The following is an 11,918-nucleotide window of genomic DNA, read 5'->3' on the forward strand; positions in this document are numbered from 1 at the left end:
TCCTTTCCCCCTCCCCCCAAAATTAGGCTTTTAAAAGGAATTTATAGGTTCCCATTGTTTTCACTAATTCCTTCACAAATTCCTGCCATTTGTCCACTGCCTTCCCAGGACCTGGGACCTTCATCATCAGCTCCAGCTATATGTGAGGGAAGACTTTTCTTGCAGAAAGCAGGAAAGAATAAAGACATCTAAACACATTAAATCAAGTTGGCAGGGGTTGGGTATCAGGCCACTTTTTCAAGAGACAAGAGCAGATCCAGGTTACTTGAGAGCCTACTCAGACATGATTCCTGAAACACCGAATTCCTATTCCATTTTGAGTGTCCTAACCACTGACATGAACAATAAATATAATGTGTGGATATTACTACTGTATTAAAAGGCTTCATCTGATGTATTCATTGGGTTTTTTTGATACCAGACCATGGCTTAAAACTGGCAAACTGCTCTGCCCCAGCTGCCTGCCTGGAACTCTCTCAGTGAATGAGCTCTGCTGCTGGTGAAGTTGCACATTTGGAGAAGTTCACTGAAGCAGAGGTTGAAATATGGATGTTTAATAGGAGGTGTGAATATCTAATAAGGATGTACTTTCTACATCATCCACCAATGGATTAAACAGGTGCTGTTTTCTTGAATGCTCAAAGATGACATTGCTGATGACTCATGCAGGAACAGGGAGTTCATTGAGCACACTAATGTGCATGAAAATTTATCTTCCTTCAGGATATTTGAAAAGCAGTTGGATTCCCCGGCAATTATTCCAGCTGAAAAGGTAACTACTGCCAGGGTGCCAACAATTCATCAATGTTAACGGCATAAATGACACAGTGTCAAAGGTAAAATAAAATGTCCCTTGCACTCCTTTAAACATTTTGATATCTTGAAAGATGAAGTTCCATCATTTGATAGTATTCAGCAATTTGATTCTGTGTATTTTCTCAGGAGTGTTGCTGCACAGGTGTGATAACATGTTAACTACCATATTTTTTAGCCACAGAAGAAAGCATTTAAGCTGCAGTTTTATGTTATTACGTTTATATTATTTCTAGCCTTCAACTTCTCTTCCCTTGTTCACAAATTCTTAGCCAACAGGAGCTCACATCTTAAGGGACTGACCTGGCTGTCTGGAAATTGAACCCTGAGGGTATTTTTAAGTAAGGCAGATCCAGCACTGGCTGGAAGAGGGAGGGAGCCCCTGTCTGGGGAGAGGTGCAAGGAGAGAGCTCAGTGCAGCCACCTGGGAGCTGGCATTGGCACCATGCCATGTCAAGTCAACATGGGAAATTAATGTGGGAAAATTGGCACCCTGTTACAGGAATGCTACTCTTCCAGACACACGGTAACTTCTGTGCTGACAAACTCTTGGTTCTGTGACTCCCATGAAGCCATGGGTGTGACTTTGCTCCCTTGAACCATCTGGGTGCCACCAGTCTTCCCTCCCTAGGTCCTGTCTCAAGATCTCCATCAGCAGTAGATGGGGAGAGGCAATAAAATCCCCTCCTTTCTGGCCTAGAGTTATTTGGTGAAGCACTGCGGGGAGCACAGCTGAGGGGGTGCCTTGGGAAACTCCATATCAAGAGTGGCAATTAGATTGATACTGACCTACCACCACCTGCCTGGTTTATTAATTTGTGCAATCACAGCTAAGACAAACAACTGTCAAATTGGCCTGGTCTAGTGGAAGGTGAGAGGGGGTTGGAACTAGATGGTCCTTAAGATCCCTTTCAACCCAAACTATTCTAAGAAAACGTCCTTAGGCTATAGTCAGCAAGCACATGGTGAGATTCCTCCTGCTCTCATCCTTTGGGACAGGTGCACCAACTCTTGCATGGAGTGGTTAGAGTTGCTGTGTTATGTTTCCTTGCCTGGTTAACCAGAGTGGCAGTTTTTGCTGATCTCTATTCCAGAGAACAAAGAATCAGCTCAGAAAATGGGTGGGTTTGAGTCTTCTTCAATGGCTTTTTTTATGGGCTGCATGACTTCACCGTTGAAATGCCATAACATGTTGTGGTTCTGTCTTCTTGCATCATGGTTAAATGGAGGTAAGGAGACACCTTTTCTCTACTGCTCCCACAGAACCAGTGCCTGGGCTTTTGGAACACTGTTAGACTTGTTCTTTTACTGGAGGTATTAGAGCTGTTGGAGACATACAAGTTCCTGATGTCACAGACAGCCCCATGTTAGCTTAGCCCAAATGTTAGCCCAGTAAGGCTGGGAAGCTGGGCTGTCTTCTAAAGAGAAGAAGAAAAGGAGACACATTGTGGTTAAAAATAGCTATGGTGAAGGTGCCTCCAGTCTTTTGCAGGAGCTGTGTTCTGGTAATGTGGGCAAGGGGTGACAGCCCTGCTGTGTCTGTCAGTACTCTGGGTGACTTTTTGTATGCAGCTGAGCACCCCAGCCTTGTGAACAGGGCTCCATCCTGACCACCAATTTGTCTGCCATTGCAGAAAGGGCTTTGCTGGCTTTGGGCTGCTGGGAGGGGAGCCCCTGTCACAGTGCTGCAGTGACTGTGAGGGATGAGGGCTGGCAGCCACTGTGAGCTTGCCTGGTTCCAGGGCTGGGTTGGATTTGCCCTTCACCCAGATACATCCTGTTCTTCTGGTTCCTTTTCAAGTGTTTCATCACAGGAAGAGGGTGCTCCTCTTGGCCCCAGCTGATCTCAGCATCAGAAGGTTTATCCTTAGCTCTGACCTCACTTCTTCCTTTTTAAAACCATCACTGTAATTCTCCCTTAGGAATCCTCCCTTTGAACCCCAGTTAGGACTGTACTCCAGTATCCCCTACAGGAACTGTTCACCCCAGTCCTTTCTAACCTTTACTTTCTTTGTCACACTTTTGCCACTCTTCTTTCTTTTTCAGAGCTTTCTGACCTGGGTTTTCAGCTGTGATTTAAATCTGATATATTATTTTCATGCTTTGACGACATACCTTTATGTTTGGGCCCTTGGAATGAGAAAAAATAGCACTAGGTTGTACCATGAGAAATTCATACTGGATATTAAGAAAATTTCTTCACACAAAGGGCTGTCAAGCACTGGAAGAGGCAGCCCAGGGAAGTTGTGGTGTCACCATCCCTGGAGGTATTTAAAAGATATGTAGTTATTTCTTTTAGGACATGGTTTATTGTTGGGCATGGTACTATTGAGTTGATGGCTGGACTCAATGTTCTTAAAGGTATTTTCCAACCTAACCAATTCCCTGATTTTATGAAACCCACTGGAATTTTCTGCTACAACTCTGCAGGACAAATTCACATATATATTTTTAGATGCTCTAGCCTAGATGGATATCTTTCTTCTGCTGATTATAGAATAATCTTCCTTTTAATTTTATTCCTTTTCAGCCCCCCTTCCTACAATGCTGTTTTCAGGGCTGGATTTTTAACTTGCCTCACAGATTTCTCTGACCTCCCCACTCTCTGTCTCACCTCCCTGAAGAGCGTGACTGCTGTGTTATTATCCTTCTCTCCTTCTGGAAACATGGACACACTGCAGAAGACAGGCACTTCATGCACACCATGAAATTAAGAACCAATTTAGAAAAAGTCTTGAGAGAGAGCATCTAATCCATCTTTCAGCCCTGGAGCAGGATCCTATCAACTTAAATAGTTCCCTAATAAGTACTGGTCTAGTCTGTTTTCCCAAGCCACCCAAGATGTCAGATCCACACCTTCCCAGGCAATCAGCTTCACTATTGTCACTGCTTTAAAATTCCCCCAATGCCTAATGTAAGCCCCCTATGATATTTTTTCCTACCTAGCCCTGCTTTTCTGTAGATATATATAATGTGACTGGGTGTCTCCTGAGCACCCTTACTGTTTTCACCTTCTCTAATAAGTCTTATTTTCCAGGTTTCTTATTGCTGCAGAGTGTGACTCCTCCTTGCTATGCTTGGTTTCATCTCTAAAAGAGCACATGAAAAGGCTGCAGCTTCACACCCTCCCTCCATGAGAGGTGGGAAAAAGGTGAGTTCTATATAATTCAGTGAGGCTAGTGTGGTCATGTTGTTCAGGGAAAGTCCCTCAGGCACTTCACTAATCATCTTAAATAAAGGGCATGAAATTAAAATCACCAGAGTCAGTCACATCTTCTCATCTTCCTATCTGTATCTGCAGTCCCATAGGTAGTCAAATGGCAGAATCACCCCAATCTAGGTACCCCAGCCTGCCTGGAGACATGGTTTTATTCTGTCTGAGATTTAAGATCAATAAGAAATTAATTTTAATCCTGAACAGGCTGCAGTCAGGACTTTGATTAAATTTTAACATAACTACTGCAGCATGAGACCATTTCTGAGCTGAAAAAGAATTTCAGGGTGAAGATATAATTCTCCCTTGTTTCCTTGTGATATCAGCTTTATGGACAATGGGAGACCAAGGCTCTTATCCAGTGTGATTCCCAAAGCACTGTGGGCTTAGCTAAGAAGTGGTCCCACCAGATTACTCAATATATTGGGAACTGTTCTTTGAAGAGGTTAATCTCAAACGGGAAGGAGGCATGAGGGCACTTTAGTTCTTCCTGTCTGTCAGTGCAAAAAGTCCTGGAGGGTCTGTGTCCAACAAGGTGCAGGACAAGAGGATACCTTCAGGGCAGGTTATGGTTTCAGTGGTGCAGCACATCCTTATAAAACCTGCACATGATGCATGGAACCTGTGGGCCAACAGCAAGTTGGTCACTGCTGCTTCTCATTAGCCCATCATGAGATGCCAAGGCATGGAAAACTGCTATAACCTTACCTAATCTGTGACCAGGCTGTCTTGCAACCACACCAATGCTTTGTCTCTGCTGACTTGGTTTAATTTAAAGTCCAGAAGGACAATAGGAGACTTCCTTATCAACGTCCAAGTGTTTTATATCAAAACCCAAACCCTGGAGTACTGGCTTTGCTGCTCTGACGTATTCAACCCCGAGAACCCTTGACTGAACCTGTTCCAAGCTGTGCTTTGGCAGACATTTTGCAAACTGAAGCTGCACTCCAGCCTGGAGAGGAAGCTCACTGCTTTGATGCTGTCTGCTTTCTCTCTGTACTCCAGGCATAAGAGCTCCTGACTCTATGATGGAAATGTCGAAATGGGAAACCAGCCATCAAAAACTCAGCCACAGGGGAATTTCCTGGCTGGTCCTTGCTACACTTTGCTTCTTTGGCCCTAATAGTGAGAGCACAACAGGGTTTTTGAAATGGTTTCTTCTCTATCATTCATATGGACAGCGGAGGCTGAACGTTGTTCGAAGTCTTTACCAGAGAATACCTGGCATCACCAGGAAAGCCAGTCTTACCCCACAGGAAGCACACTCTAAACAGGGGAAAAATAAGGAGCATCACTCATGTGAAGAAAAAGGCAAAACCTGTGCTTTAAAAGAAAAAGCAAGCACTGGTGTTTGTGCTCAGCAGTATATATATTGTTCAGAAAACTTCCCCAACCTCTACTTCCCCAAAATAACCCTTTTCCTTCTGTTTATAAAGCTGTTGTGGCACACAGTGCTTTGTGGGGAAAGACTTGGCAGCTCCCTGTGCTTACATCCCATCAGCATGAGAGTATCCCTTGGACTCAGCTTCCTCCTGGCTTTCCTGGACCCAGGTGAGTTTTTCACTGGGGTTATGAGACATGAAAGAGGTCTGGGAATGGAGTGCTTTATGTATAAGGTTATTCCTGCCGTCTGAGCCATAAACCCTCAAAATCCATCTTGGGGGATTTGCACTGTAGAGGGCTAAGAGTGACCAGTTTTGAGGGATCTTTGGTCCTATAAGCCAATGTGCAGATGAAGGTGTTGGCATTTACAACATGAGCTCGCAGTCTGATTTTCTGTGGTGCTCACTGGTGATAAAGCCCAAGAGAGCCATCAGAGTGATTCAGGTTACCCTGAGGCTGCCAGACCTTTGGTAAGTTGAATCAATCTCCAGGCTCATTTATTTTACTCATGTCCAAGGTTGTGTGACATTTTGGACATAATGTCATCTCAACCATCCTTCAGCTCTGCTCCAGAAAAGCACAGCTGTCTTGGAGGTCTTGGGTCACAGTTGTTGCCATGGCCACTGCAAGGTGCTTTAGTTGGCACCTGGGTTTAGGGAAGTGACACATGCCCTGGACCTGTTAATCTACATGCTGGACCCCTATAGTTATGTGTCATGGAAGATGTCCTATTTGTCCTCTGTTGAAATACATTATTCCTTTCTAAGTGTTTGCTGATGAGTATCTGATATTCTGGTCCACCTAAAGTGTTCCAGCAGGTGTCTGGTGAGGTGGTTTCACCCAATGCCTACAAAGAGATGTATAAAGAGATAATGCTTACAAAGGAAGTCTCCAGTTTGTACAGAGTACAGCCAGTACCTGCTGGCAGTTCTTGCTCCCAAACCACTTGGGTGCCCTTATTCATTACAAAGAGAGAATCTGGGGTCTGTGCATCCAGGACACCAGAGTGCCTGCCAGGATGAAGGGGTTTGTAGGGCTGCTGTCATCAGCAGCTCCAGGCAAAGCCCAACACATATTGCACAATGGAACAGGAAAAATAAGAGAAGAAAAATGTGAAAAGTGCTGATTAGTGCTGAAATCAAGTATCAGTGAAAGAGGAAGTGAGATCCCTTATGACTGCTGCTCAGGAATGTGTCCTCCTCTCCCCAGGGACCTGCCTCCAGTGTGAGATATGTCACAGCATGGGAAAAAGCTGCTCTGGTCCCAAGAAAACCTGCACTGGTGGTGAAGACACCTGTGGCATTATTCTGCATGAGGTCCTAATAGGTGAGACATCCTCTAAGCCAGTGTGGCTTTCAGAATGGGGCTGGCTGGGGGACCTGTCTCTCTCCCCACTTCTGTCACTGGTAGTATGGGCCATCCTTGGATAACCTGCTCATTTTGATTTTACTGACAGACTACCCAGAGATCAGGATAGTCTGGGATAGGAAAAGCTCTTTAATCCTCTATTTTGAGAAGCAGTTTTCTACTGGGAGGGTTTGGTTCTTAGTTGTTGAGGGAAGGATCAAAACCTCATAGTGGGAGGAAACACTGGCTTTTAATTCTGGCTAAGGTGAGTAGTTGAGTCAGGAAGTTGAGAGACTGACCCATGATCTAAGCTGCTGACATCTAGTACTGGGGGTGCCCTGGTGACACATGGAGAAAGAAGCTTGCCTGTCCTCAAGCAGGTATGGGGACACCATGCAACCATGCAGTGCCACCAGGGCTAAGCTATCACCTTATCATCATATCACCATCCTCATCAATCAGTTTAGGCTGGAGGAAACCTTCAAGATCATCTGGTTTCAAACCCCCTGCTCTGGGCAGGGAGGCCTTCCACTAGACCAGGTTGCTTAGAACCCCATCCACCCTGGCCTAGAACACTGCCAGAGATGGGAGACATCCACAGCTTCTCCTGGCAACTTGTTCCAGTGTCTCACCACCCTCACTGTCAAGAATTTCTTCTTAATATCTAATCTTAATCTACCTTTTTTCAGTCTGAAGCCATTCCCTCTAGCCCTATTAGTTCATGTCCTTGTCAAAAGCTCCTCACCAGCTCCCTTGTAGCTCCTTTAGGCACTGGAAGTTGATATAAGGTCACCTCAGAGCCTGCTCTTCTCCAGGCTGAACAACCCCAACTCTTTCAGCTTGTCCTCACAGGAAATGTTGTTATCTAGTAACCATGTCCCCTGTGGCTGATAAGTCAAAGCTGGTGCTGAGCCCTGACACAGCTGGACACTCAGTAGTGTTAGAGGCATGGCCTCAGTCATTGCTCAGCCTTAGTGGTGTCATTGTTGCCTTTTAGACTGGAGTCGGGCTCCTATCCTACCTGCTTTGGTGCTGGCAGCTCCAATGCCTGCCGCCTTCTGCTAGTGCACCTACCCTTCATCCTTCAAGCACTTCAGCAGACTCAGTTCAGCTGTTCTGCTCCCCTTTACACCTTTTGGGCTTGGCTGATGGGGTAGACCAGACTTATTTGTGTCACAATGCTTGTGGCTGTGATGGGCTGTGCACTCTGCAGATTTTACATAGGCTGAGCAACCTTGTGCAGTGGGTCAGAGGCATGTGTCACACCATCATCTCTGCAGATGGGGTATCCTGGCTCACTGGTGATGCTTCTCAGGGGGCTCAGAGGTCCCTCTCAGGCCCTGGGACAGCTGCCTAGAAGTTGGCACAGGAACTAATGGGAGGGGAAGGGAATTACTTTGTGTTTAGCAACTTGGCTCTGCCTTCTGCTTCACGACAGGGGGAATGTCCATCTCTTCATCCATCAAGTCCTGCCTGCCATCCCACATCTGCCACCTTGGTCCTGTCACAGTGAACTATGGGAAGGTGAAAGCAAAGAGCCACTTGGTTTGCTGCACGGGGGATGACTGTCAGACCACCTCTGTGTCATGTAAACTCTTTATTTTCCTTATAGCCTCTCCCTTTTCTGTCTGATCCATCCCATGGTAAGGCCTTCCAGGCTAAGCCATTACCTGGGTTATTCCTCTCATTCCCTCACTGAAGCCAGCTACAGCCCATATTTTTCATTCCAGTGCCACCAGATAATGATGTGCCCAATGGATACCAGTGTCCTGCCTGCTACAGCGTGGACTCCTTTCAGTGTGGTAATGAAGTTGTAAACTGCACTGGATCTGAAGACCAATGTGTTGACCTTGCTGGGTTAATGAATGCTGGTAACTGCCTATTATTTGGGGCTGTTTTTCATCTTCTCAGTAAAATGGGTGAAACTAGTCTAAGATAAAGCACCGCTGAGATAAAAATGGGCAAAAGGTGTGAAATAAAAAAAGAGGAAGATACAAAGAACTTAAAGCTGAAAACTGAAAACTTCAAGCTGATCAAAGGGCAGGCATTATCTTCCTTTCTTTCTTCCCAATCATGAATGGATAATTGCTGGAATTCCTGATAACATAGCATAACTGAGATGAAGAGTGGAACTGGTTTCTTGGGGCAATCTGGTACAAAGGTGTATAATAAGCTTGACCAAGCCCCTGAACTAGCTAGGATATATGAGGGTGAATCTGGATCTAAGCCAGTTGTGAGCTCAGAGGAGGTTCAGATGGAGCTTTGCAGAAACACTGCTTTCCCATGGGGTAATACCAGTCACTAGGGACAAGACACTGTTGCAGTGGTGCTTCTGCATGAAGAAAGCTGGGAATTGGTCCCCTGCCTTGAAGTCCAGCCTTTGAACAGCTCCATCAGAAATCTTTTCCCCACTCAGATCCTGTAATTAGAAAGAGGAAAGTAGACAGCAGTTTTTCTGGTCACCCTCCTTTCTACCTCTGCTGCAGGTAAAAGACGTCCACCTTTCATGGCACACCTGTGTTCCAGCAGGCAGGAAAAAACCCATGGAAATAAAGGGCAGAAACACCAGCTGTGGAAGCAGACTGAAAAACAATTATCTTGTTTATATGGTTATGGATGAAGTTCCTTTGAGTTGATAATATTGCTAGGTGATGATGTGATGTCTGAAGATCCTTCCTATAGACTTTATTAATGTGCTGTCCAAACCCTGAATTAAATCATGTTTCACAGAGACAACATGAAGGAAAATAAGAATTTTCATAGTCACAGCAATGAAAATAGAGTGGCAAAATTAATTCAGTGTACCACTGAAATAAAACATACTCTTAACTTGTCTTAACTTGATTGATCAGCCACTGTGAATGGAGAAGGCCTGTGCAGTGTGATAAACTGTGCAGAGAAAGCAGCAGTGTAGGGGAGTACAGGAAGGTGAGGAACTAGTGAAGTGCCTTTGTATGTTATTTGTATTTGAGATAAAATTGTCCAGCAAAGCATTCCAGACATCCATAGCCTGCACAGCAGAGACATATGAAAAGTATCAGCAAAAGGAGAAACAGGAGCAAGAATATCTGCATGGGGAGTTAGGCACTCAGCACCTGCTCAGGTCTCCTCTTGTGGTAAATGCTCCAGTAGTGGCAAAGGACAAGTTCAGGTTTCAGCAGACCCGTCAGTAGGCTTCCCCCTTGGTTTGGCTAAAATCCTATAAAGCCTTTGAGAATGAATTCCTCTTAATAAATGGCTCAGGCTGTATTGTCCTTGAGACTTCTCAACTCCATGTCAAACCTGACTGAGAGAAAGTCACCCAGTTTGAGTGTCATGAGATGGTCAGAGAAAGGAGGAGACAATGAATACCTGGTGTACTGTTGCATAGCCCTGGTTTCTTTAGGAAGGCAAAGTTTGGCCAGAAGAATATTTAAACATGAGAAAAAGAGTTACTTAAGACATTTTCACTTTTTAAATTTAAATGCTTAGAGTTTTTAAAAGTCATCTTTATTTAGCAGAAAGAAAGAAGAGAAACCTTAAACCATTTGTATTTCAAGTCAACCAAGATGGCCTTGCTGTTTCATCAGCTTTGTTCAGGGGATGGGAACAGACAGGGCTGGCTGGTTTGGAACCAACTGGATGTAATGAATGGGCAGTTCTTAGGTTGGAAATGGGGACTGCACTGGCCAGGGTGGGAATAATCCAATCTGGGGCTGTATCCCCTGATGCACAGCATGTATTTCTTGTATTCCCCTGCATAGGTGGACTGTCTCTGAAAGCTGCCATGAAGGGTTGCACCACCATTTCTGAATGCAATATGGTAGGAGATGGAAAAAACAGCCTGGGGATGATGGACATAAAGTTGAAACGGTTCCATTGCAGACCAGCATCTGCCATGTACAGTGTGGTGTTTGCTGGGGCTGCCCCTCCACACATGACCTTCCTTCCTATCCTGTCAGGATTCATCCTGGAGAAGGTACTTTTCTGACTGTCACTGGTGCTGGGTTGAGCAAAATCCACAGCAAACTCCAGCAGTGGTTTGCAACTTAGTCCTTTTTGCTGTAGCTTCTTCTGTATGGGGATTTTATTTTCAGATTAGCCCTTCTTTTATATTTTCACAGAATAAAGACAGCACTTACACTTCTTTTGTTTCCTCATTGATTTAATCTCATTTAAATATTCATCAGTTTAATTGTGGTTGGTTTTTTGTTGCATTGTCTCAGTGCTTTGTCCACACTGGGACCATATGAGACTGTGTGAGGTCTTCACACCCTGCACAGGAAGTGGGAGCTCTCAAGACTGCCTTGGAATCTACATCCACTATCTCAGTGTAAGTGGCAACTTACAAAGCCACTTTTCCAGAATCTGAAAAGGACTGGAGATGAGTTCCTGAGAGGTTCACTCTGAGTAGAAGGGTCATTTGCCCCTTTTTCCAGCCCTTGTATCCTATTTGTCTGAGTAGGAGGAGTCTCTCAGCTCAAAGGGCTGCCTGTGGCCCTGGGACACAAAGAATATTTGCTTCAGAGTGTAAGACACTAAAATAACAACCTACTTTTGGCAAGAAGTCGCCTTACCAGACACTCATGATTATCTGGAGTTTCATGATTATCTGGAATAAATGTTTTTGGTTGGGAACATTTATTTTCATAAAACAGGTAGCTTTCCATGGTGACAGACCACTGGGAGTCCAAGGAAACTTCAGCTCAATGCTTATTTCATTTCTGTTGGCTGAACTACACCCACACCTTGTGTAGCCTTCCCACTTCTACATTTGCCACCCCCTGGCTATTCTGCTTCAGCCACCCCTTGCCTCATGGGTATCCTTGGGTTGGTATCACACAAAAGCACAAAGAAAGACACCTCATCAGGCAGCACTGCCATACCTGGGAGTTAGTACTAGCTGTGTGCTGAAGGATGGAGTGGTGAGAGCTCTTGGAGATGCCAAGGTGTACAGTGGAGGGGTGTTAGTATCTCACTGTGTCTCTGTTCCCAGACAAATGGCCCAGTTCGGAGCAGGACTATTAAGCAAAGTTCACGATCGTGTCTGCCCCTAATAGCCCCAGCTCACAGTGCAAACCTGCATTTTGGGCAGGGAGTTCCAGAGATCAAGCAATGCAATTTAATCTCCTACTTCAGTGCTAGTATAGCCTTGGTTGCTGATACCAGACCAGAACATGTG

At 45.1% G+C, this 11,918-nt stretch overlaps 1 protein-coding gene across 2 annotated transcripts; it reads left to right on the top strand.

Annotated features, from left to right (window-relative positions):
- The first annotated feature begins 3,863 nt into the window (after positions 1–3,863).
- PINLYP (phospholipase A2 inhibitor and LY6/PLAUR domain containing) lies at positions 3,864–10,882 on the top strand. 2 transcript variants are annotated; one of them, XM_058826083.1, is made up of 6 exons: positions 3,864–3,964; positions 5,464–5,578; positions 6,620–6,736; positions 8,196–8,345; positions 8,488–8,628; positions 10,501–10,882. In XM_058826083.1, exons 1-6 carry the CDS (start codon positions 3,887–3,889, stop codon positions 10,725–10,727), a joined length of 828 nt encoding a protein of 275 aa, XP_058682066.1. In that variant the 5' UTR covers positions 3,864–3,886; the 3' UTR covers positions 10,728–10,882. The 2 variants fall into 2 exon arrangements, with proteins under 2 accessions (XP_058682066.1, XP_058682067.1); XM_058826084.1 differs by lacking the exon at positions 3,864–3,964 and having other exon boundaries at positions 5,429–5,578.
- Positions 10,883–11,918: the final 1,036 nt, after the last annotated feature.

This window comes from Poecile atricapillus, chromosome Z (genome assembly GCF_030490865.1).
Source record: "Poecile atricapillus isolate bPoeAtr1 chromosome Z, bPoeAtr1.hap1, whole genome shotgun sequence".
NCBI lineage: Eukaryota > Metazoa > Chordata > Aves > Passeriformes > Paridae > Poecile > Poecile atricapillus.

Excerpts from the sequence above, each read along its gene's own strand:
- PINLYP (XM_058826083.1), top strand. The coding sequence starts at position 3,887 with ATGCTTGGTTTCATCTCTAAAAGAGCACATGAAAAGGCTGCAGCTTCA. Across the intron at positions 6,737-8,195 it reads TCTGCATGAGGTCCTAATAG|GGGGAATGTCCATCTCTTCA; the intron begins GTGAGACATCCT and ends GCTTCACGACAG. Across the intron at positions 8,346-8,487 it reads TCAGACCACCTCTGTGTCAT|TGCCACCAGATAATGATGTG; the intron begins GTAAACTCTTTA and ends TTTTCATTCCAG.